This window comes from Simochromis diagramma, unplaced genomic scaffold, assembly GCF_900408965.1.
Source record: "Simochromis diagramma unplaced genomic scaffold, fSimDia1.1 OVJJ01000603.1, whole genome shotgun sequence".
Classification (NCBI taxonomy): domain Eukaryota; kingdom Metazoa; phylum Chordata; class Actinopteri; order Cichliformes; family Cichlidae; genus Simochromis; species Simochromis diagramma.
Genome location: NW_024387414.1, coordinates 7,451,860 through 7,475,613, shown reverse-complemented (window position 1 = coordinate 7,475,613; position 23,754 = coordinate 7,451,860). Strand labels below are relative to the sequence as shown.

General features: G+C 40.0%; 2 protein-coding genes and 1 long non-coding RNA gene across 7 annotated transcripts in view; 1 reads left to right on the top strand and 2 right to left on the bottom strand.

Moving 5' to 3' along the window:
* The window catches only part of LOC120721006 (thrombospondin type-1 domain-containing protein 4-like), a 44,675-nt gene extending 34,819 nt beyond the window's left edge, over positions 1–9,856 (bottom strand). The window contains exons 1-7 of the mRNA XM_040010992.1: positions 9,519–9,856; positions 8,717–8,771; positions 8,405–8,474; positions 6,913–7,235; positions 5,104–5,537; positions 4,193–4,295; positions 475–611 (exon numbers count right to left, since the gene is read on the bottom strand). Of these exons, the coding sequence (XP_039866926.1) occupies positions 475–611; positions 4,193–4,295; positions 5,104–5,352 (489 nt within the window). The 5' untranslated portion in view covers positions 5,353–5,537; positions 6,913–7,235; positions 8,405–8,474; positions 8,717–8,771; positions 9,519–9,856. The remainder of the gene's footprint in view (positions 1–474; positions 612–4,192; positions 4,296–5,103; positions 5,538–6,912; positions 7,236–8,404; positions 8,475–8,716; positions 8,772–9,518) is intronic.
* LOC120721009 lies at positions 9,850–12,825 on the top strand. Its single transcript, XR_005693101.1, has 2 exons — positions 9,850–10,036; positions 12,729–12,825. It is a non-coding gene; the product is annotated as an uncharacterized LOC120721009 (long non-coding RNA).
* Positions 12,826–12,845: 20 nt separating this feature from the next.
* Positions 12,846–23,754, bottom strand: part of LOC120721005 (leucine-rich repeat-containing protein 49) — a 35,891-nt gene continuing 24,982 nt past the window's right edge. For all 5 annotated transcript variants that reach the window (XM_040010986.1, XM_040010989.1, XM_040010987.1 and 2 more), the window contains 4 exons: positions 23,202–23,387; positions 22,501–22,610; positions 18,981–19,134; positions 12,846–16,401 (listed from right to left, as the gene is read on the bottom strand). In XM_040010986.1, coding sequence (XP_039866920.1) covers positions 16,186–16,401; positions 18,981–19,134; positions 22,501–22,610; positions 23,202–23,387 — 666 coding nt within the window. In that variant the 3' untranslated portion in view covers positions 12,846–16,185. The remainder of the gene's footprint in view (positions 16,402–18,980; positions 19,135–22,500; positions 22,611–23,201; positions 23,388–23,754) is intronic.

Sequence of the window (23,754 nt, the reverse complement as noted above, 5' to 3'; positions counted from 1 at the left end):
GCGTCCTGTTTCCAGTAGGGTAATTTTTTATTTTTGCTGCTTTGCGTCACAGATACTGTACAGTCATGATTCTTATGCTGTGCTGCCCTCTGGTGCTCAAAGCCATCTTTACACCAGTGCTACCGCCTAAGTGTGTAAAGGTTTACTTATATTATAAATGTTTTACACTCCATCTGTACATTTGAATCACTGCTGCTTTACCCAAAAAAGAGGTCATGAAGAAAAAGTGAAGCTCCACTCTAAGGTCATGAAGGATGCAGCAGAAATGCAGCATGACAACATACAGAGCTTGATGATGACATATTATGTTTGATACAAGTGAGAACAGTTAGAACAAAATGTTGCCCATCTCAGCAAAGCCCTGCAGGATCTTGTAAATAGATGTAATCATGTAGCATGTAGCATTACAATAAATAATACAAAACCCTTCTCTTTTCTACAGTATGTCAGAAAAAGGGTCAGTGTGTGGCCTACCGTACACTTTCCTGCCACACAGAGAGAAGTTTCATTCTGTCCACATGGCGTCCCGTCGATCGCCCTTTCTGACTGTCGCACGTAGAACCTGAACCCTATGGCCCGGCAGTTGAGTTCACACTGCTGCTCAATAGGAACTGTAAACAGATTTAGGTATCATGATATAAAGACATATTTCAAGATATGAAAATATGCTGGTTTCACAATACACACAAACAAAAGTAAATTAAAAAAAAACATCAACACATCACAGATGAATGTGCTGACATCCATCTTTAAATATGTGTAAAAAATTTGACACTATCATTGTGTGAATGAAATAAACGTAGATTTTACCATTAAATGTATTATTTTGTAACTACATGAAATCCAGCTGGATTTAAAGACTGAATCCACATTGAAATAAATTGCATATGCATATATGATACATGGGGAGTAACTGTACTTTGATCATAAATTTAAATTTGCTAATCTTTTCAAGCACATATCCTTTTGGACACTTTCCAGGCACCATTCTGACCAGGCATATTAAACTTGAGCAGAGGACAAATCAGCCATCCTCTCTGACGTTGTCCTCTTCCCCAGAGGAGTTCCAACTGTTAAGCTGCAGTTTTGATAAAATGGAGAATATCTAATGAACACTACATTTGCACAATTGGTCAAAATAGGACTTAAATCAAAAATAGCAGGCACTTTGGAAGCAGCTTAAAGGGGAGGTCATTTCTAAATCAACCATATCTAAATCAAGTGCTGTTTTTGCCTTTTATGGTCATATTCACCAAGTTTTTTAAATCATAAGAGTTGTTATGGTCATAACAATATAATGTTTAAGCGCATAATTTACCAAAACATTAGAGTTCTGTGAAAAAAACAAGTGTTACAGTTTTACCCTGTGGCTGTATTCTGAAAAGAACTAAAACAGCACTGGACTGGCCTTGGCTGCTGTTTTAAAACTAAAAGGAGAAATTCTCTCTCTTTAAAATGTTAAACATGTTCTACAAAAAAAGATCTTTAATATTGACAAAGGATTAGGTTTGATGCAATAAAAGCTGAAAAGTCTAACCTCTGCTTTCCTTTATTCGTGTGCTTTACCAATTAGATATGCTACAAGCCCAAAAGCCAGGCATTTCTTAAACAGATGTACAAGAGTATGTTTAAGCACTGCTCAAGATGGGTGTCAAATGACCCAGACTTAACCTCGTATGTGTACCTGAGGTTATTTAATCTTTATATCTGTCTTATCCATCAGTTAAGGCCACAGCACACAGACAAGATCTCACAATACACATCTGTTTGACAGGATATTAACTCTGGAGGCTGGTATTTCCATTAGCTCAGACAAATGACAGATAGTCAGTTGTTTTGACTGTTGCCTGGATACTTCAGGTGAGTACGTTAAATGAGTTCGTACGTATGAACATTCATCAGTAAGCCTACGGACAGGTGGCATACCGTAGTCCTTACATCAAGCTACACATCAGTTTAAATACGTCATGGGTCAGGCAGCTGAAGGTGTAACACAGTGTGAACATGCAGTTAACTGTGAAATGTGTGACCTCAGGGGGTTAGGTGAAGCTACTGACTTTGAGCAGCATTTATTACTTCTTCAGCAACACTTTACAGGTATTTAGTCATCTCTGTGTTTTAAACTGAGGTTTAGGTTTGCTTTTTTTCTTTTTTTTTGCCTGTCCTGTTTGGATCTTTAGCCATCAGAATTGTTGTCTGAAGGCCAAGAAAGATGCCAAGCAGGTTTAACTTTACCATTTGGATCATCATGGCCTTGCCATATTGGTCCATTTGATTGACCTTTATTGTAATTATGTATTTATTTGATTTGATTTTTGGTTGTTACAGACGGGACAGACATGACTGGCGGATAGGACAGGGAGAAAAAAAATGAAAGAAAGAGAGGGAGAGAGAGAAAAAATAGAGGGGAGAAGAAATGGTGAGAAAGGGGGGGGGAGAGAAAAGAAATGGCCAGCACCTCCTCCCAGCCCCTCAGCCCTGACGGTTCACAGAACAGGGGTGAGTGGAGACCCCAAACCTCCCTCCGCCCGCTCATATGTAGTGTTGCTGGGTGTTGTTCTAAAGTGCATTTAAAACACAGGAGGGCGTGGTGCTTCCTGCCAGAGAGCAGCAGGCTCCTCCCGAAAACCCTCAGTGCATTTAAAATTGAGGGTAGGGCACCAGCACCAGAGGTGGGTTTGAATACACAGACCATCCTGTGGATGCTGTATAACGTGTCCACCCCCAAGGCCCTATATGTATATGTTATGAGAGTATGAGTAATGCAGATGTCTAGGTTGTGGATGGTGTAACACAGTGTGAACATGCAGTTAACTGTGAAATGTGTGACCTCAGGGGGTTAGGTGAAGCTACTGACTTTGAGCAGCATTTATTACTTCTTCAACAACACTTTGCAGGTATTCAGTCATTTGTGTATGTGACATACATACACAAAAGAAGCAAAAAATAATCCTAATATTGACAGCGCTAAAGGCCTGCTTTAGTTTTTACGGGGGATTAATTGAGTACTGTCAGTCTCAAAGTCTGAAACGTTTGTCTCTGTCAAGAGATTTCATGGCTCAAGCCTTTTGACTTAATCATGCCACCCTCAGGATGAACTGTTAGCGGCCCCTCAGCTTTTCATCAAGTGGCATCATTAACTCAAAATTTTTAATAGTAAAAAGTCAGACTTAGTATTAGAATATTTTTTATCTACCTGCAAATTAGGAGAGTGCAAGGGCAAGACCATTACAGTGACGGTAGCCCAAATCAATACTGACTGCAAAATTGACATATGTGAGGAAATTTTTCCCTTTTTGCCCTTTTTGCTCAGTTAAAGACAGTAGAGACACAGTGTCCTTGTTATATGCTATCTGTTATTCTGGGGTAAATATGCATTTAATTCTAAAATAAAGTGAAAATTTATTTATTTGTATCTCTGGCTCTATATACCACTACAATAGATTTTAAAATCAAATCAGTTATATGACAATGAAGCCATGAGCTTTGAGCTTTATTTCAAGGGGTTTAACAAAAACTCTGCATTAACTGTAACTGTCCAAAGTTTTGAATTAGTGTTTTATAGGATTCCACTGTAATTTTAAATATGAGGCCCAAACAGATGCCAGTGCAAGTGAAGGTGCCATCATGAGATTGAAAGACCAAAATAAGCCTCAGAGAGAGAACAAAAAACTGTAGGACTAGCCAGATCAGATCAAAAATCTGGTATATTGTTAAAAAGAAGGAGTGCTTTGGCCAACTCAGTACTAAAGAACACAATGACCATTATTTTCATGGTTAAGAAAAATTATTTTACAACTAGTCAATTAGTCAATACTGCAAGAGTTTCTCAAGGTAAATAAATGGGATCAGTCACCTGATCTCAATCCAACAGAGTATGCTTTTCAGTTATGAAATATAAAAAAGTAGCAACTGAGGGCAGCTGCAGAAAAGGCCTGGCAAAGAATCTCCAGAAGGGAAACACAGCATTTCATGATGTCCATGGGCTCTAGGGTAACACAAAGTTATGTGACAACTCTGAATTAAAGCAGAAACTCTACATTTTGATCATATATTGACTGTCTGATTGACTGTCAACTATGGTGGTGTACAGAGGCAAAACTACAAGAAATTTTGTCTTTGTCCCGCAGATTATGAACCTAACCATATATACAGTTTATGTATGCTCACACTGCTCGTAAATGTAACCTACCCTCATTAAAAGGTTCCCACTCGTACAGTCTGCCCATGAAAGGCTGGTTGTTGTAAGATGAACACTGGACAGCCCGGATGTGCCTGCTGGATGGGGGACAGGCCTGTGGAAGGACCAGTGAAATACAAACATGCATTTATTTTCCATGAAAACACCAAGTCTGACAGGTAAATCCCTTTGTAACTACAACCGCGTCTCACTGTCACGCTCTGTAGCCAGTGATTTACTGATTGCTACAGTGAGCCTTCACTGTTTTAACTGTTTCCACTCCTCCACTTGTAGCGCTGTCTTTTTAACAAAAGCACTTAGATTCCAAGCATATATGAAGGCTCCAGAGTGAAACCCAACCTCCCTTAAGTCTCCATACATTATATCATTTGTCTAAACAAGACTGGTCTGCTTTACTTTACTTGAATATCTGTCATCACACAACATAGAGATAATGTGCAGAACCAGAGGTTGTTTCAATTCATTTTAATGCACAGAATCAATTCAATAACCTAGAAGATTATCCACATATTCATGCATTTAAGCTCTGGAAAAGTATAAACTATTCACACCCAAAGCTAATGAGTCCACTACAGTGCAATAAATAGCATAGGCTTTCTAGTTTCTAATTAATATTAGGTGTTCTTGTTCAATTCTTCAACTCAGTCAATGACAATTTGACTAATAAACTCTAAACACATTTGAACCAGGTCTGATTATCTGAATTAAACTGTTATGGTAGTAGAGGACACATCTACTACATGTCTAAACAGTATAGGGCTTCAAAGTTAAAACTAATGGTTTATAATTTGAATGCTAGCTTTTCCTTTGCACACACAAACAAAAGGAGCATTAAAAATAATGAAAATCCGTATTACTAACAAACCAGTCTGAGAATACAAACAAAACGCAGACTTGCATACATTACTGTTGCAGATCCTGTAGCGAGCATGCTCCCCAGCACAGAGGGAAGAAGGCAGAGGGTTGTAAGGTCTCACTTGATGCTGCTTAGGATTGGACATGTGGCTGCCTGTATGGTGCTCCTGTTGGACCTCAGCCTTGTTGGCTGAACTAGGCTGGTAAAGGGGAGCCCAGACTTGGTTATTTCTGGGATGCTGTGTCCTGGCATTAATGTCAGGGTCTGCTGTAGAGATGGAGATTGCTGGAAGCATTAGGGTTGTTTAACCTGTGGCTACCATGGCCTCTAGCTGTGGGGTGGTGGGAATTAGCTGCAGCAGAGCGTCTGTGTCTGTGTGGGCGAGGGATCTTAGAGCCCTGGCCTGTATCCGTCTGCAGTGAAGCAACATAGGGCGCCCTTCCATAGCCATACTTCCCTGGGATAATGTTTGTTACCCTCCTGAAAACACAAACATATTAACACTTAGTGTGCAAGTGTAGTTATCACTTCATCTCTAGGCTACACATGTCCCTATCGAATACCACAGAACTGAATCCAGTCTGCTACCGTATTTCTACCGACAATGTTTTAAACTTGAATCAATATCTTTTTTTATTGGAAAGGTTTAGGTTTAGCGAAATGCCATCTTTTATTGAAGAAAATGTCAAGGCCCGTCTTCTGAACTACAACTTTTGTGATGCACCAGGATCTCATTGGCAGAATTCTGGGAGCTTTTGTTGTTATTTGGCTCCTTCGACTCCAACTCAAACAACCCCCCATTACTCAGCTGTCAGTGCTATTTGTTTAAAGGCAACCACAACAGGAAGGAGGTCACAAAGCTGCCAAGCACAAGCCGGGCTTTTGATTCCAACCATAAAAGACTAGTTTCCACTGCAGGGCAGTCAGATGTGCCCACAATGATGGCTCCAAAGAGTCACTTTTAGGCTGCGCTGCTCAGCATGCAGCACAGCCATACATGACTCACTGAAAAAGCACAGAAGCTGAAATACTTTTATTTAAAAAAGGCTCATTGTGCCTTATAACACATCAACATAGTCGCATAAAATGCATAGATATAGAAATATGAATTGCAATATTTGTTCAAATGTTAAACATTTTGTATTTTTCAGATAAAAAGTTTAGTAGTTTAAGTAGTCGCAGGGTCATGAATTCTGACAGTAACCTGGTCATAAGTCATAGCAGACTGCCCTTTTAACTAGTGTGTGGTTGTGGAAAAGGGGGTAGGGGAGGTTGTATACAGAAGACACAGAGGGGAAAGGATGATGTTAATTTCGTATAATGGTCTTGACCGATAACGTTGCCAAACAGTTATGAGTTGACTGAAATTAAGTAAAACATCCTCATTCACTCCACCATATTTACATAGTGTGTCTAACCATCAGTGTCACAGAGTATGTCACAGTCAAGCAAGATGAAATATGGAAAATAATTTTTGACATTGTACTTTTTGTCAGGATAGCTCAACCTGTGCCAGATGCTACATTAGTCATCTTCCACCATGACACGCTATATGGACTAAAAGCAGTAATTGCTGGGCCCAACGTCTTTTCATTTGCAATGCCCCTGTCTGTTGGGTCAGATTGCTATTGTGCTGGCAACCTGTAGTCTGTACTCTGTACTGGCATTTATTATTCATCATTTATTTATTATTACTACAGTTATATAGCCAGAGGACCAAAATTCTCCCTCATATTATTTTTCATTGTGGCCTAAACGAATGCCTGGGAATTACAAATACATCTATTAGATTGCTTTTGGTCCTACAATTAATCCCATGTCTCTGTGCAGAATAATATCTGCTAAAAGTGTGTACCTGCGCCCACCAGGCCTGTTCTCCTTCTCTTTTCTCAGCTCTCCACGGCTGCTGCTGTTGTAGGGTCTGACTGTGCTGCGGTGCAGAGGAACTGTAGGCCGAAGAGCTGAAACTATATGGCCTGGTTGATGAGGCTGAACACCAGCCCCTCTGGAGGGGTACTGAGATGGAGCGTACACGGGTAGGCACGGCCTAGTCTGTTCCTGTACTCCTTTTCCACAGGTCTGGGAGCAAGCTGACCAGGGACCCCAGACACCCCAAGATCCCTGAATTTCTCCATGCTCTGCCCTAACTTCCTCGTGGTGCTCTGCCCTCTGAGGAACCTGCATGGAAATGAAACATCAATTAAGGGCATCACAAAGTGCAAAGAAGTGGAAAAGTGCTGCAAGATCTGAATGCCAAAGATTTGTGGAAAGCCTCAGCAAGACTTTAATCTTTAAAGATAATGGCTTTGAATAAAAGCTTACATTGGGGACCTCATCACATCACCACAACTATCCTGCCTCTCTGCCCCCCACCAGTGCTCATGAAATAGACCTCTGTTCATGGGAATAAAGGCCTGATTTGGCTGATTAGTGGGTGTCTGTTTGTGGTCTATCCCCTATTGGCTACCTGTGCTTCTCACTATTGACTGTGTCGCTGTGCCAGGGACATATTAGCAGCGATCACTCTCTGCTCTCTGTTTGAGGAATTTGCCAGCAGGAGTCCTTTTCCAAGCTGCCTTTATCCGCAAAGTTGCGTGGAAATCCTGTCTTTAAGGAGTGCTTTGTCGCCTTTCACAACAACCTCTCTGGGCAAACACATGGCTGTAGTAAAAGCTCAGCTGCCTTTGACTTTTAGTGGATGGAAAGAGAATACAAAAGCAGTAGGGAGAGTTGGCAGGGAGCTTCTTCTGCTGTCAGTCAGCCTGTGCAGCTATTCAGGGAAGCCCTGGACCACCCCTCCGCCTCTTCTGCAGCTTCGGCTTTTGTAACCCAAAGCCACTGTCATCTCTGGGTCACCCAAAGGTCACACAGCTGGACCCCCAGTAGAAACACAAGGAGGCAATTCACACACACACCCTTCTTTCTGACAGTTCTGTTGGTCAGCCATCTTCCATTACTTGTGTCTCTGCGGGGGTCAAGAGGTGGATTGCTGACAACTAAAATCAGCCCTCTTTGTTTGGCTAAGGCCGACAGATGTTTTCACTTTCCGTCTCTACAAGTACAGATTATCACCGTGGTCAGGTTACCCCTAAGAATACGCTCATTCACTGTTTTGGGTGGCATTTGGCTGTGCTGGTGAGAAACAATCATGCATGCCATCTTTGGAGATGAGCATTCCTGTCTCTTTTTCCAACCAAGCAATTAGACTAAAAGATAAAACACCAAAAAGAAAAATTCCAGGAAACATTTGATGGAGGTCTACCATCATGAGAATTAGGACATCAAGCAAATCACTCAAGTTAGAACACTGACATATTTTTTCTAGTAGCTCCATCTCCCATGCTCACCTTTCTGTGGTCTGTTGTGTGCTGGCTGCCCAGGGGATCTGACCAAAGTAACAATAGCAGCATAGACAGTCTGTACGAACCAGAGAGAAGTAATTACTGGTCATATTTACAGCTTTACTCCAACTGGTTTATTGGCTTACAATATAAATTATGATTTGCTGATACTACTATTGAAATATTGCTGAAATACTGACATACTGTTATTCAGCTTCTATTAAGGATAATCAGAGAATGAGTCAGTCTCACAAAAAATGGGAACACAGACATAAATCTGAGGTTAACCACAAACGAATGCACCCGATATTAATTTACCTGACAGTCCAGACACAGCCTCCTTTCATACTTCCTGGTTTCTTAAAGCTGTACACTTAAATGTAAAAAGAGAAGTTGACATTAGCATGCACCTGAGTGGTGGTGACATTTTCAGCTCTGATATGAGGCTACAGTCCAGAAGCTTCAGAGAGTTAGATTCTGTCTAATCACGGTCCATCTACAGAACAGACTCAGTTTACCTTTTTAGCTTGGCATATATTCAAAGGAAACGTTGATTCTATCAAAACGGGTACCTTTTTTTTCCTACCACTTCACTCTAGAATCCATTTGAAAAAGACTTTTACCCACCTGACCCTGTGATGACCTCTTAACTTCTGGAATCTAAAAACTGCATCACCGCTGACAGCAGGTTTGAGTTGCAGTCAGAGAAGAACTTTCACCTGTCACCCCTTACCCTATGACCTAGGCCTTCGTGGCACATTTCCTACATGAATTTTATTGACACAAATGAAATGGTCAAAAAGACCTGAGAACTGCCACTTAGCAAACACCGGGAAAACACTGAAAGGTGAATGGGGGTGGTAGATAATTAGTTGTGCTGAATATCATAGAGTTTAACCTCAGAGCACACTTTTGGATAGAATAATGCTTTTTGAAGGTCGCCCAGCAGACAGTAACTTTTGATTAATTACTGCGATTCTTCCCTCAGAACGCAGGACGCCACTTCCCGTAATACACATTCACTTTACTCGCTGTGAGGATTCATTTATTATAGTTAAAGAAAAATAATAAGAAATGATAATAGTATGACAGAAAGGCCTATAGCATCATCTCCACCTACCTGTACTTTTAGTTACTGACGCGTGTATGGTGAAGTTATTTGCTGCCTCACTGTAAGCTCTAAGTAGTAGGTCCTATCAACGCGCAATCCTCATGGTCGAAACATTAATCCAGGTAGAAATGCAGGGCTTCCCTCTAGAAACCTGCTGCTGAGCCATGTAAATCAGTTAATCCGTACCAGAGTTGTGAAACAAATCCAGGCAGAGTGTAAACTCCAGCCTAATCATCACGGTGACTCCGGTGGTTCTACTTTTACGCACAAAGCCACTGAATGACAGAAAGCTGGAAACTGACACAACCCACAGAATGCGCCCTCTGCTGCGCCCCCTGCCGCTGTGACTACGTTGTCTGACTGTGTGTGTTTGTGTCTCGTGTAAATATTGAGGTGTGCGCCTCCTTTCCAATTCCGCGAAAGGTGGTGGCGAACTTGGATGTATTTATGTGTAAAGTGAAAGGGAAGTGGGGGGTTTATGTTCCTCTCCAAAGTCTTTTCGACACTCCTCTCGCCGTGAGCTGCAGGTAAACGATCTCCTTAATCAAGTCAAAGCTACTCCCATGTCTCTGACAGAGGTCACAAAAAGGATCTAAGTGCTGAAAAACTGAAATGCTGGTGTATTAGCTGCATTTAGCTTTTGTTCTCTAACACTACATAGAATAGAATAGAATAGAATAGAATAGCCTTTATTGTCATTGTACACAGTACAACGAAATTGGAGTGCCACTCCCTTGGTGCAAGTTCCAATAATAAATATAAATGTAAAATATAAAAAGTACAAAAAAAAAACAAAAAAAACAATCGTAAGTACTCAAACAATAGTATGTACAATATATACAGGATAGCAGCATTAATATAATGACAGTATGAATAGCAGCATAATATAATGACAGTGACGGTATGGAATAGGTTCAATTGTTTTTGTGCTTATTTACTACGGTGATAGCTCTGGGAAAGAAGCTATCCCTGAATCTGTTTGTCCTGGTTTTATGTGACCTGTACCGTCGGCCTGACGGTAATAGTTCAAACAGTTGGTTGCTGGGGTGAGAGTGGTCCTTGATGATATTGCCAGCTCTGCTGAGGTACCGAGAGTTTGCAGTGACCTCCAGGCTGGGCAGAGAGCAGCCAGTGATCTTCTGGGCTGTGTTGATGACCCTCTGCAGTACTTTCCTGTCCGCAGCTGAGCACCCTGCATACCATGTTGTTATGCCGTACGTTAGGATGCTCTCTATGGTGGCTCTGTAAAATGTCACCAGCAGCCTCTCCTCCAGGTTGTTCCTCCTGAGCGCTCTCAGAAAGTGGAGACGCTGCTGGGCCTTTTTAACCACCGCTGTAGTATTTGCAGTCCAGGAGAGGTCATCAGATATCTGCACGCCCAGAAACCTCATGGAGTGTACCCTCTCCACACAGCTCCCGTGAATGTAAAGTGGGGCCGGGTCTGCTCTGCCCTTCCTGAAGTCCAAGATAAGTTCTTTAGTTTTCGTGGTGTTCAGTTGGAGGTTGTTAACTGAACACCACTCAGTCAGTCTGTTGACCTCATCTCTGTAGTCCGACTCATCCCCCCTTGAGATGAGTCCAACCACTGTGGTGTCATCCGCGAACTTTATGATGGTGTTTGAGAGATGGGTAGGGGAGCAGTCGGATGTGTAGAGCGTAAACAGGAGGGGACTCAAAACACATCCTTGTGGAGACCCGGTGCTGAGTGTGATGGTGCTGGACCGGTGGGGGCCGAGTCTGACAGACTGTGGTCTATTTGTCAGGAAGTCCTTGATCCAGAGGCAGATGGGGGTGGAGAGTCCCAGGTGAGACAGTTTCTGGACCAGGATCTCCGGGATGATATGATTGAATGCTGAGCTGAAGTCCAGAAAGAGCATTCTCACATAGCTTCCTCGGTGCTCCAGGTGACTCAGCGCAGTGTGGAGCGCTATGGTGATAGCGTCCTCGGTGGAACGATTTGTCCTGTAGGCAAATTGGTGGGGGTCCAGAGTGGGAGGCAGACCGGCCCTGATGTGCTGACAGACCAGTCTCTCAAAGCACTTCATCACTACAGGCGTAAGTGCAACAGGCCTGTAGTCATTTGGGCTGGCCACAGCTGTCTTCTTGGCGATGGGGATGATGGTGGAGGTTTTGAGGCAGGGCGGGACGGTGTTTGATGACAAGGAAAGGTTGAAGATTTTAGTGAAGACTCCGGTCAGTTCGTCAGCACATGCTCTGAGAACCTTTCCATGTATTCCATCAGGACCTGCCGCCTTCCTGGGATTCACTGACCTTAGAACACACCTGACTTGGTGCTCCCCGAGTGTTGTGGCCAGGGGGCTGGGGTCGGTGGAAGTGAGTGTGGGCAGCTGGAGGCCTGGTCGTCTCAAAGCGGGCGAAGAAACGGTTTAGAGTCCTCAGCCAGTGAGGCATCAGTCCTAGATTTGCCTGTTTATTGCTTCTGTAGTTGGTAATTGATTGATCCCCTGCCCACATTTGTTCTGGGTCGTTGTCAGCAAAGTGAGCTTCAATCCTCCTCCTATAGGCACCTTAGCTTGCCTGATGCCTCTCACCTCAGGTCTGCCCTGGCCGCCCTTACCAGCCCTGTCCCCTGACTTGAAGGCAGTGTTGCGGTTTTTAGGAGGGATTGCACTTCGCTATTCATCCAGGGTTTTTGATTTGGAAACACCCTGACCCTTTTGTTGACGGTGACATTGTCAACACAGTTTCATACGACATACTACATACGACAACGCCGCAAGGACGCCAGTAACTCATATTTGTGAGGGTTATTTTGAAATACAACTTTCAAAATATTGCTCGAGTCTTTGTAAAACTTGCAATAGTTTTAATCAGCAGCAATTAAAAACAAACTCAATATATAAAATAACAAAACAGCAAAGTTAAAGGGCAGTTTTATCAAAATAATGTTTCCCCTTCTTGCCACAAATAAAATACAGCCAGGACTTATTAGATAATCTAGTTCATGCCTCTGTAACATGATCATTTTTTATCTAGCTTCTACAAAATGACATAGAGTCATTGAAGAAACTGTTCTGAAAGAAATGCAATTTGCACAGTTTTGTTTGCATGGATTTATTGTTTGGTCATCCAATAAACCAACTCATAGTGCTATATGTACAGCGTCACCTATACTGTTTCAATACTGGGAAAATGCAGAAAACCACAAAACAGTGAATTTAAACTATAATTCACAAGAATTGTCTTGATTTTTTCCAGGATGTCTCAAAGGAGCAGGCTTCATTAAGTGGGATTGGTACTCGGATGCAGCCAAAGCAAATATACAAAAACTGGATAAAAGACTTTTTAGCTAAATGAAAACTGGAGGCATTTTTATATGAGGTAGGTCACATGTGGAGTAACATTTGGCTTCAGGCTTGAATCACAGACATTTGCTGTTTTATTTTTGCAGAGTAAAAAAGCTCAGTGTATTGTTCTCTTCAGTCTGTTTATTTAGTTTGAAAAACAGAGCTATGCATAGCAGAGTGGTTTATACCACAGCAGCTTATTATAGCCATCATTCATAAACATGCAGCCTTTATTATAGAGTATAGCCAACATAATCTACAAATATTGTGAAATCAGTATGCCAATATGTCTGTGCAGCCTAAGTCTGTGCATAGAGATCCATCACCAGTGGTACTAGTGGCACTATGTACCACTGCACTGCAGTATGTGTCTTTGCAGTATGGGGAGTAAAGTAAAGGGAGCTTGCCCCCACTGACTTTTCTCACTAGTGCATAGATGCTGAGACTGCTCAGGCATTTAACCTTGAAGTTTTTAAACCTTTCTTAGACAAACAATACTGTTTCAGATGATTGGCTGACAGTCTGTCTAAACAAGATTTAAAGACAGTGGACACTACTGTCTCACACAAGGTGAACATGTATACTGTCTCTGGACAACACTCAAAAAAAGTTCATGAATGTGTCTAAAGGGAGCAGTAGAATGACAAGCTATAGTAAAGCACCATCTCCCTTTATTTATTTACATTTTTTTAAGGGTTAATGTAAGTTGATCTTCGGGGGAAATATATTTTGCAATCTACATCTAACTCATTATAATTCTGAAATGTAATTGATTAACTAACAAGTCAAACCACTGTTTCAGATCATTATTTTTTGCAGCACATGGCTCACAATAAACAATACACTTGGTTCATTCCAGCAGAAACTAATAGTTGGTTCTGTGAGGTGGAACGAATTGGCAGCCGGCTCTCCAGACTGCAGAAAAATCTATCAGAGTTGAGCATATCAACACTGCAGCTTCTAAACCAGCTCTTAGGATTTTAGCTTGTCATTCACCCAAACAGAGATTATACAGATAATATTGCATGGGTTTAGTCAACTATTTTATAATAAGTACAATAATGAATTCACTCTCATTTTACTCCCCCTTTTGGGTTTACTGTGACCTTCTACGTGTCTCTACATTATAATTACACCATTACACTCATAAACAGACAACTGTAAGCTTTAAACCACAGCTGAATCAATCAAGCCTGTAGCGTGGAGGTTTAAAGTTGTCTGAGAAATCAGAGGTACACAAGGATGGAAAGAAAGTTAGTCCATTATTTGCATTCTGAAAATGAGATTGTCTTCACAGCCTTGCAGAAATCCTCACACTAGTTTGCCTCTCATTATCCAAGCTCTTCTTGGCTGATGGCCACTGTGCATTGGCAGCTGAGACGTACAGTGCTGCTGTTGTGACAGAAAAAAAGTGCATTGATTTACTGTGAGCAAGGATCCAAGTGCTCAGTTTTCAGGCGTAGATAAAAGCTATTTTGATGATCTACTGTAGCCAGTGCTAACTGAGATAAATTGAAAACCTTATGCTTTAATCACCCACTTTAAGTATTACAGCTATTGATTACTATCATGTAACCAGACTAATCCTTGCTGCAAACACAGCAACTCTAATTGAAAAAAGAACTATATATATTTTAATATTCAGACATAATAAAATTGCATTTAATACACATTGCACATTTAATACAAATGTCAGTGTAACGTCCTATGATAAACAAATATGTATTTAATTTGTGCCGCAGATTGATTGACAGTTATTTCTCACCAAGACATATGGAGCACATATTCATGTGTGTAGCTTTCTAGACTGGATGGAGCTCAGGAAATACTAAACTGTCTGGACTTCTCTCCAGCGATGAGACATTGCTCTCATTTTGTGGCTCTGCATCTGTTTGCTGTCACTAGTCACAAAGTTCTGTCAGTCCTTTGGGACTAGACTTTTCTTGCAGTGTTGACACCTGTAGTCTCACAAACTGACAAAATATAACAACAGTGCATTGCTGATAGGCAGCAATGTTGCGCATCAGACGTGTTCAAAGTAAACAAGTTGTCGCTTTCTGATAGCAGACATTTGCACTGAGAGCTTTCCTGTCAAAGCAGAACAATGAGCCTTCATATGAAATCATCATGGGACAGTTGCCCCAAAAACAACACATTATACCGTGTTTCTTTTTATACAACAACTGCGATGTTCTGGTTCTTAGATTTAACTGCTCTATTAGAACAGATGCTGAACTATACTCTGTAGCATGGGCAGAAGATTGTTGTGGGAGAAAAGTAAATATGAATGTCACTCACATTACTTTTTTTTACCAGGAAATAGCCACCGGGCACGGATGTTCTTGCCTTCTTCAAGTCAAATACCCCAAGAAAGGCACTGATCTCCAGTGAGGTGGATGACATATGACAACACGACCCATCAGCTTGTGTGGGGCTGTTTGACACTCGTGGTGTTACTCCTCTGGCTTGGTGCCATTCCCTGCTGACTGTCAGATTAAATAAGGGTTAAGCATTTTTTGTAGGGTTAAAGAGCAGGTGGTGGGAAACAGGTGAAGCCTCTACACCTTCGGGGACATTCCAATCTTAGTTCATGCTACCTTCCTAGTTTTTGGACCTCCTAGCATGAATGTAGAGCCTTCGCCTTCTGAAATACCAATGGCTTGTGACTGACTTTCAAAGTGAGAATGGCATATTTTAAGAAATGATCTAACTGGATGACCTAGCCCCTTCACTGCAGTAGAAACATTTATCAGAAAAATAATTAGGCATACTATGCAGACAATCTCAGTGTTAATGCAGAATTGTTTAATACTAAGCACAATACAGAAATTCAGTGGTAAACAAAGAAAAGACCTTGTCCTTGTTTGTGCCCTTGCATTTATGTCCCGCAGGAAGAAATGAGAGAGCAATGGATGAGACAGGCTTTAAGACAGAAAAATCATTCTAGTCTCAAGAAAAGAGACACTGGTCATTTTCAGCTGATGATATTAATGGTGTAGAAGGGTCATTCAGATGGCTTTTAAAGTGCAGACAATGCTCCCTAGGGGCAACAATGCACATTGAGTCACTAAGTCTCTTTAACATTCTTCAAGTATTATTTACCTTCAAGCTCTGAAGAATCAAACTGTGGGTTTTTAGTGAAAAATCTACATTCAGACAATTTCTTCAGACACCTATAAAATAGTCTACGTACATTTCAAGCAGAAGCTTCCAACAGACTAAGGAAATACACCCTTGTGTTTCCAAATGCATTAAAACTGATAAAGTGATTACGTGTTATCCATTTTGAAATTAAAGGACGAAGATGCCCAAGAAAGCTCTGTCCACGTGTGCATGTATGTTGCCTAACAGTGAACCTTTGGTCCTTTTCACTTGGTCTCAGAGAGCTTTGCCAGGCTGGCTTGGCGGAAGGTCGCTTGGTCCCTCATCTCCAAGACACAGTCTCTCACCATCTCTGCAAACATGGAAGGCCAGAGCTTGTGTAAAGCCTCGCCCTTCAGGTTGGTGTCTGATGCACTTTGGACCAACTCCTGTAGGTACTGCTCTACCATAGTAGCACGCTCTGACGACTCCACACTGCCCTCCTGTGAAAGGAAAGAGAGCTCATTGTTATTGATTCTGTTTTTCTATGGCATGGGAACATGTGAAACCGTTGAGATTGTCTATTTTCTCTATGAACTGCTCACAATGGGCTGAAAAATATAATAAGTACACAAACTTCAGATAATAACACACAGACAGTAATAATCCTACATGTCTTTATTAAACACACCCATAATACAATCATAGTGCAAAAGTGAAACCTTAGATTCTTAGTTCACAAGGAAAATTTGCACTATTCGGATCGGATCAATTCTAATGATCTCTGGTGCAAAAAGCTTTCTTGTGACACTTTCTACTGCTGCAACACCCAACATCTACTAAGCTTTGTTTCAAGGACAGCTAACGACATATTATCCTGTAAGACACACTAATAAAAGATGGGAAGTCTAGAAAAACAAAGCAGCTTATAAATGACATAAAAAGTTGTTTTGTTTTTTCCTTTAAAGTTATCAAAATTTACCTGGCCTTATGCGAAAAAAGCTATTGCTCAAAAAACTGTTTGGCTCAAAAAACAAATTCAAAAACAAATTTAAGGTTTTGGAGTGCCTGAATCACAGTCCACACTTAAATCCTACTGACACACTTTGACATGAACTTAAACAGGCCACTCATGCTTGAAAACACTTCAGTGTGGTTGAATTGAAACAATTCTGCAAAGACGAGTTGGCAAAAATTCCTCCACAGTTTTTTTTTTTCACATGGCATAACTTTTTTCCCCTCAATAAATGAAATCATCTCTTAAAAGTGCACTTTATATTTTCTGGAATTATCTTTGTCTAACATTAAAATGTGCATAATGATCTGAAACATGTAATTGTAACAAATTTTCAAAAAAGGAAAAAATCACTAAGAGGGCAAATTCTTTTTCACAGCACTGTGGTTGAGCAGACAACTAATATGCCAAAGGCTATGCTTCTCTCTGCGGTGCCCTGTGTTTGAGTCTACTTAAGAGTATTTCCTGCAAGTCACTCTCACTCTCTCTCTTCATTTTACGGTCTACCCTACACTGTGTGTAATAAAGATCTTTCTTCATTGAGCATGCCATGCATCACTGTTGGAGATGTTAAGATGATAGTTTACTCCCATTCCACTAAGCTGTTTCTTGAGTCAACATTCAAATGATTTCCATACTTATTTAAACATACGTATAGACTGTGAACAGAACAACATAATTTGCATGTTTGCGTTACAAATTATAATGCATTTGGTTTGTTCATTTTTCTATCTTATAAATACATTTGTTTTTCAAACAGAAATGATAGGAGTGTCTTAGATTAGTGGAAACAGAGGTCTTACATATCGGAGTACGCTTTTGTTAAACATACAACTAAATTATAAAGTCAATGCTGGTGTTGATGTTATAATGAGATTGGGTAAAAAGCCTTTATCTAACTTTAAAAGAGCGGTGAAAGAGGTGACCTGAACATGGGGCAGAAAAGCAAGAGTACTGTCATGCCAAAACAGGTACTAGTGCCTGATCTGCACAAACATGTCAGATGCTCCACTCTGTCCTCAGTAAATGGAGGTTAAATTGCACCCAAATAAAGCAGGATGAAACTGCATTAGTGCAAGTGCCGGTTACTAAGAGGCTACAGTAGCTAGAGGCTTAGGCTTCTCCAATGTGCTGTTATCCCAAGTTCACTGTATTTATTGTTGCTGAATTTAAGAGAAAATAGAGATTTGAGTAATATTAAGTAATCCCAAGTGGAACCATGTTAACTGTATCTGGTTGAGGAAAGTAATTTTAAGATTTCAGAAATTGCTGTTTTTTCTTCGGCTTATAATGTGTGTTTTATAAGCTATGCCATCCAATGCAAAGTTTCTGCAAAGCAACACTGGTGGTATTAGTTGCACTTGTTAGTGAAACCTTCATCAATGATGATGATAAAACAGCATGCACAATATCTTTCCTTGCTATAATAGTTCTATGGAGATATTGCAGTGAAGACCAACTTTCAGCCCATCTCACCCATACTGCTCACTCCTGCTTTATCTGACTTAATCAATGCCTTAACTGTTGTAACAGAGGCCTGCTTTGTTCTCTGAATATAAATGACTGCAGATCAAGATACAAGTTTCACAGTACAGTAGTCCCGCATGAATTAGAAAGGACTGATGTCAAATACTGATTCCTGTTCGATGGTGCATTAATGACCTGTGTGTTATTTGTATGAATGACACCAGAAGCTGACTCCTCCCATATGGAAAAGATATATATATAAATCTTATAAAGTTTGTATCTGTCTTGTGTGAAACTTGTATGAAAAGCATATAAGAGTGAAAACAGATATAAGATCCCTTGAAAAATTATATAGTGAAACTTGTATGTTTTGGATACTTACTAAAACAATATATGAAAGTAATGAGAAAGTGGCCACTTTCATGAGTAAATCATGTAAGCCTTATATGATTTACTCATGAAAGTGGCCACTTTCATGAGTAATCACATATAAGTTTTTACTATTTCTTTTCCATATGGGCTGTTCAAGTCATTGTTTGTATTTTCTCTTAACCTTCTTTTGAAGATGAAGTACAGTCAGCACTATAAATAAGAACTAACCTCAGGGCTCTCTGCACTGCAGTCTCTGCTTGGATAGTTAAACAACGCTCTGCTCAGGCCTTCTCCCAGGAGTTTCCCATTATCACGCAGCTCCTCTGGACTGAGTCCTGCCCGCCGGCCACGCCCCTCCAACAGGAACTGCAACTGCCGCTTCCTTCAGGGTGAAGAAAGACAAGAAAGAAGAGTAAGTCAGATATAGACTGAAAAAACACAAAGACACCTGGGGAGAAACAGTGGCTGCAAGTGAGTGGCACCACTATAATAAAGGCATGTTTTTGTATCCATCACTATCTCAACTTAATACTGTGAAAACAGTTTCTTGAGAAATAAGGGAAAGGGCTCACTTAAGAAGTTGTCAGAAATGACAGCATTTAAACAAACACTGACAGTTCAGAAAGGTCAGCAACACTCAGATACTTTGAACAAAAAAACACCATAATGGATTAAATCCAAGCAAACAGGCAAACAATATGTAAAATGTTAATAGTCTTTTTGAACTATTTCCATAAATATTTTAATGTCTTTAACACAGAGAAGTACCATACACTTATTAAAGCAGTACAGCGCTCTAACATAAACTACATCAAATGTTGCTGTCTATCAAAAGTAAATGTCATGTGATACACTACTGCACCAACATGTACCACAGGTCAGTGCCAGGATGCTGAAACTGTCTTTTCAGAGGAAGCTGGAGGCAAACATTCCTTTTAAGATAAGACAGTTTGTAGAGTGTGAATGCATGTGTATGCCAAAACACATCAGTGTGTGTCATTCACACATTATAATGACTAACACAATAATACAGATGCGTGGAAGTTAGATCTGATAAAAAAATAAAAAATAAATTAAAAAAAAACTTGAAACAACACCTTGGGTTTGATATATGATCCCACAGTTTCAGCCTGAATTTTACAAACACAACGCAGATGGCATCTGTTTAATGCTGAGGAATTTAGTTGTATTTTGTCCATCAGAGACCTTAAGCAATATAGCAAGCATGGCCAGTTACAGCAGTAGTTTCCCTTTGATGTCTTCACTCAGACTGAAGTTAAAGAACCCTGACAGGTGTGGGTGGGGGAGGTAACTTAACTTAACCTAACTGATTAAAGGTACATAGATCAATAAATGGGCCATTCTCTCTCTCAGCTTGTTCACAGTGCATCAGTTCTTTATTACTATATTTTATACTTTATATTACTATACTCTATACTATATTCTATTATCTTTATTACTTATCCAGATAAATGACATTATAACTCTCTTTTTCAAGAAATGGCCACGAGGATATTACAACCATTATAAACGCATACAAACACAAATACAACTGTCACACACTACAAATGAGTGAAAATGAACAGTTGTTGAAAGCAGAGAATACACACTACTGAATCTTACACATGTAACTTTATACTTAGAGGAAGTATGAAATATGCTTAATGCAGGTATAACACATGCTATATGAGAAGGAGAAGCAAGGGACAGAGAGAGGACATTAGCACTTTATAAATGATTTTATAAATGAAAAAATATATATTATTGATTGGTGATAGCAATCTCTGTTCTGGTCCATTAAAGGACTACTCACATATATTACAGGAAAGACAAGAAGCACAGATTTTGTATGAAATTAAGGCAATTAAATGATTAGATAAGTAAGCGATGACTATAGACTGACTCAATGCCAAATTTTAGAGGAGCTCGTGTGCACAGAAAAATCAGATAGCTAATATATGCAATATAAACAGCATCACATGTGTTTCCAGTGTCAGCTCCTTATGATGCAAAACAAAGTGTGATAAACTGAAAGTGTTTATTATAATGAGATCATAAATTCCATAGTGTAGGATGATGTGGGTTTTTTGGGTTTTTTTTACTAGAACGCCTGTGGCGCACAGATAAGCGTAGTCTGAATGCATACCTTTGCCACGGCTACAAATGCTGCATGAATTGAGTCCCTGGATCCAGAGGCATATCTGACTACATAACAAATTATGTACAATAATTTTTAGTATTTCTATTTCTATTAGCTATTTATTTTTTGCAAAATGTGATGCACATGATTTTTTGCCATATCTTGCAGGTCAAATCAGTCCATAACTTTTAAAATCATTTTGCAAAGAAACCCATCAAAACATCTTACTGATGAAGGCACTGATGCAGAGTTATGCAGCCATACATAACTCTGCATCGAGGAGACGCTGCAGTGACAGAATCCCAGTGGGGACAAATCCTGAAATGCGCAGAATGCCTAAACTTACTGACCTCTGCAGGAACTTAATTCCTCACTAGTGTTTCAGGTAACCCCCCTAAACAAAATAGGCATAACAAGAGCTCAGCATTAATTTACCATCTTTTAATACTGTTTGCTCACTCATAATCGCTGTTTCCAGTAATTTCTTTTTTATTATTATTCATGCTGGGAAACTAAAACCACATTTTATGTGAGAAACAATCTACAGCAGATTTTTTTTTAAATAAGTGAGTCAGATGGATACAAATTATTCAAGATCCTGCATTCGGATAACAGTGAGTAAGATTTCTGCACTGATATGAAATTAATCTTTGGCCTTGGGCTGTTGTGTGTTATATATTCATAACAGACTCCATGAAGCAGAGGTGAGATACAAAGGATACAAAGGCAGTTGAAATTGAGTTCTAGGTTGTTTAAAATAAATTTGTTTACATTTTATTCAACGTGCATTAGTGTGCCCATCTCCTGATGGCTGTTTCCAGCAGGATAGTGTCACAAAGCTCAAATCGTGTCAAACTGGTTTCTTGAAGATGACAATGAGCTCACTGTACTCAAATAACTTACACAGTCACCAGATCTCAATCCAGTAGAACCAGATCCAGTAGAGATTTTCAATCTTTTTCAATCTTTTTTTTTTCAATCTTTTTCAATAAATGTTTCCTGTCAATATAACTAAAATCTATGAGGAATGTTTCCTTTGTGATCTATGCAATCAAAAATTAAGGCAGTTCTGATGTCAACATGGGGTAAAACCTGTTACAAGCAAGAGGTATTCAATTATCTGGGAAGTATATAATCCTTAATTTATTTATTATCCAGGTAGATATCACTGAGTTCAAAAAATGTATTTACAAGAAATCTGGCCAAAGTAGTCTTGTGCGTGACAAGCAGATTTCTTTTCCTTGTTAGGATGTTTTTTAATTGACCCTGAGAAACAGACCTCAAGAGTTTTTTGGCTGGGGAGAGAAAGGAATGTTTGTGTCTAAATGCCAAGTACCCACCCTTATCCTGAGACACATAGTCTAATTCCCCTGGCTCCTCAGTGCCAGCCTCTGTCTCACTGTTACTCACACTCATATACCCACAAAACGCTATGCACAGGCATGTACACACATGTACAGAAGCCTACATCTGACACACATTTAAGGATCCACACATTTTTGACATACTTAAACAAACAATCTACATGGTCCAAGACACAGCACACACCTGCCATTAATCTGTAGTTAATGCTATGTTATGGTTAAACATCTGGAATCAAGTTCTCACCTGGACTCCTCAAGCAGCAGAAGGAGCCGGCAACGTGGAGTTTCGGTGGCTGCTATATGGCCCAGTGTTCCAAATACACGTTCTGCAGCGATAATGTCATTCATGGTCACCTAAGTTGAATACACAAAGCACATACATACACACAGCACAATATATTTCAGTGACAAGCTTTTTCATGTATTTCCCAATACGAAATGAAGATTTACAACTTTATTCATGGGTTCGGCTTAGCAAAAAGGTTTGATACCATTTAACAGATGCAAGATAGGATAAGACATGAAAGTGGCAGCTAACACAGAGATAAGACCTTTGTTAAAGGTCATTTATCAAATCAAGTCTAAAATGGGATCTAATGTAGAGGCAATATCCTCAGGTACAGCATTCCAGGAGACACAGACCTATAATTTATAATTGTATCTATGAAGCACCTTGAGGCGACTTTTGTTGTGATTTGGCGCTATATAAATAAAATTGAATTGAATTGAATAGAATTGTATTCATTTAGGGCTGGCAACAGTAAATTAATGGTTTGACATGTTTTTAATTAATTAATTGCCCTTCTGTGAATCGCTACCTTATCATGGTGGAGGGGTTTGTGTGTCCGAGGGATTCCATGGACCATGTTGTCAGGGGGCTTTTGCCAAAATATCTCACTATCTATAAGCACCAGGAATGTGTTAACAGACCAAGCTAATCCTCACCTCCTGGCCATTTATCCTCTGCAGGTTGAAGTGGTGAAGACGATAGATGACAAAGGAGCGCCAAAGAGTCAAACTGACCACTGGGTTGCCGTCTGGGTGTATGGTCAGCTGGTCTAGGCGCCTCACCTGAGCCAGGGCTGCCAGCTGCGGCAGACGGCTGATGTTGGTTTCCAGGAATATCATATGCTACCGAAAAGAAACAAAAGTTGGTACGTGTTAAAGCAATAAGTAGTTGTTTATATCAATAACTCACTAAATTCAACTAGGACTTAAAAGATTGGCCTTTGGCAGAAAGGGTTTAAAAGATATAAACAATATATTAAAATATTAAATGATGTGATTTTTTTATACTGCCTTGATTTACACTGCCTCAACAATATACCTGTGAGGCAGCTATAAGTATAAATTATGAGCCCTACCACTGACTATTAAATTTATTTTTCTATTGTATATTGGATTAATGTGGCGCTCTACAAGATACATTACATAATAAGAGAAATTAACTAAAGGTTCAGGGACAATAACTATGTACTATGATCTGGCAAATAGCCAC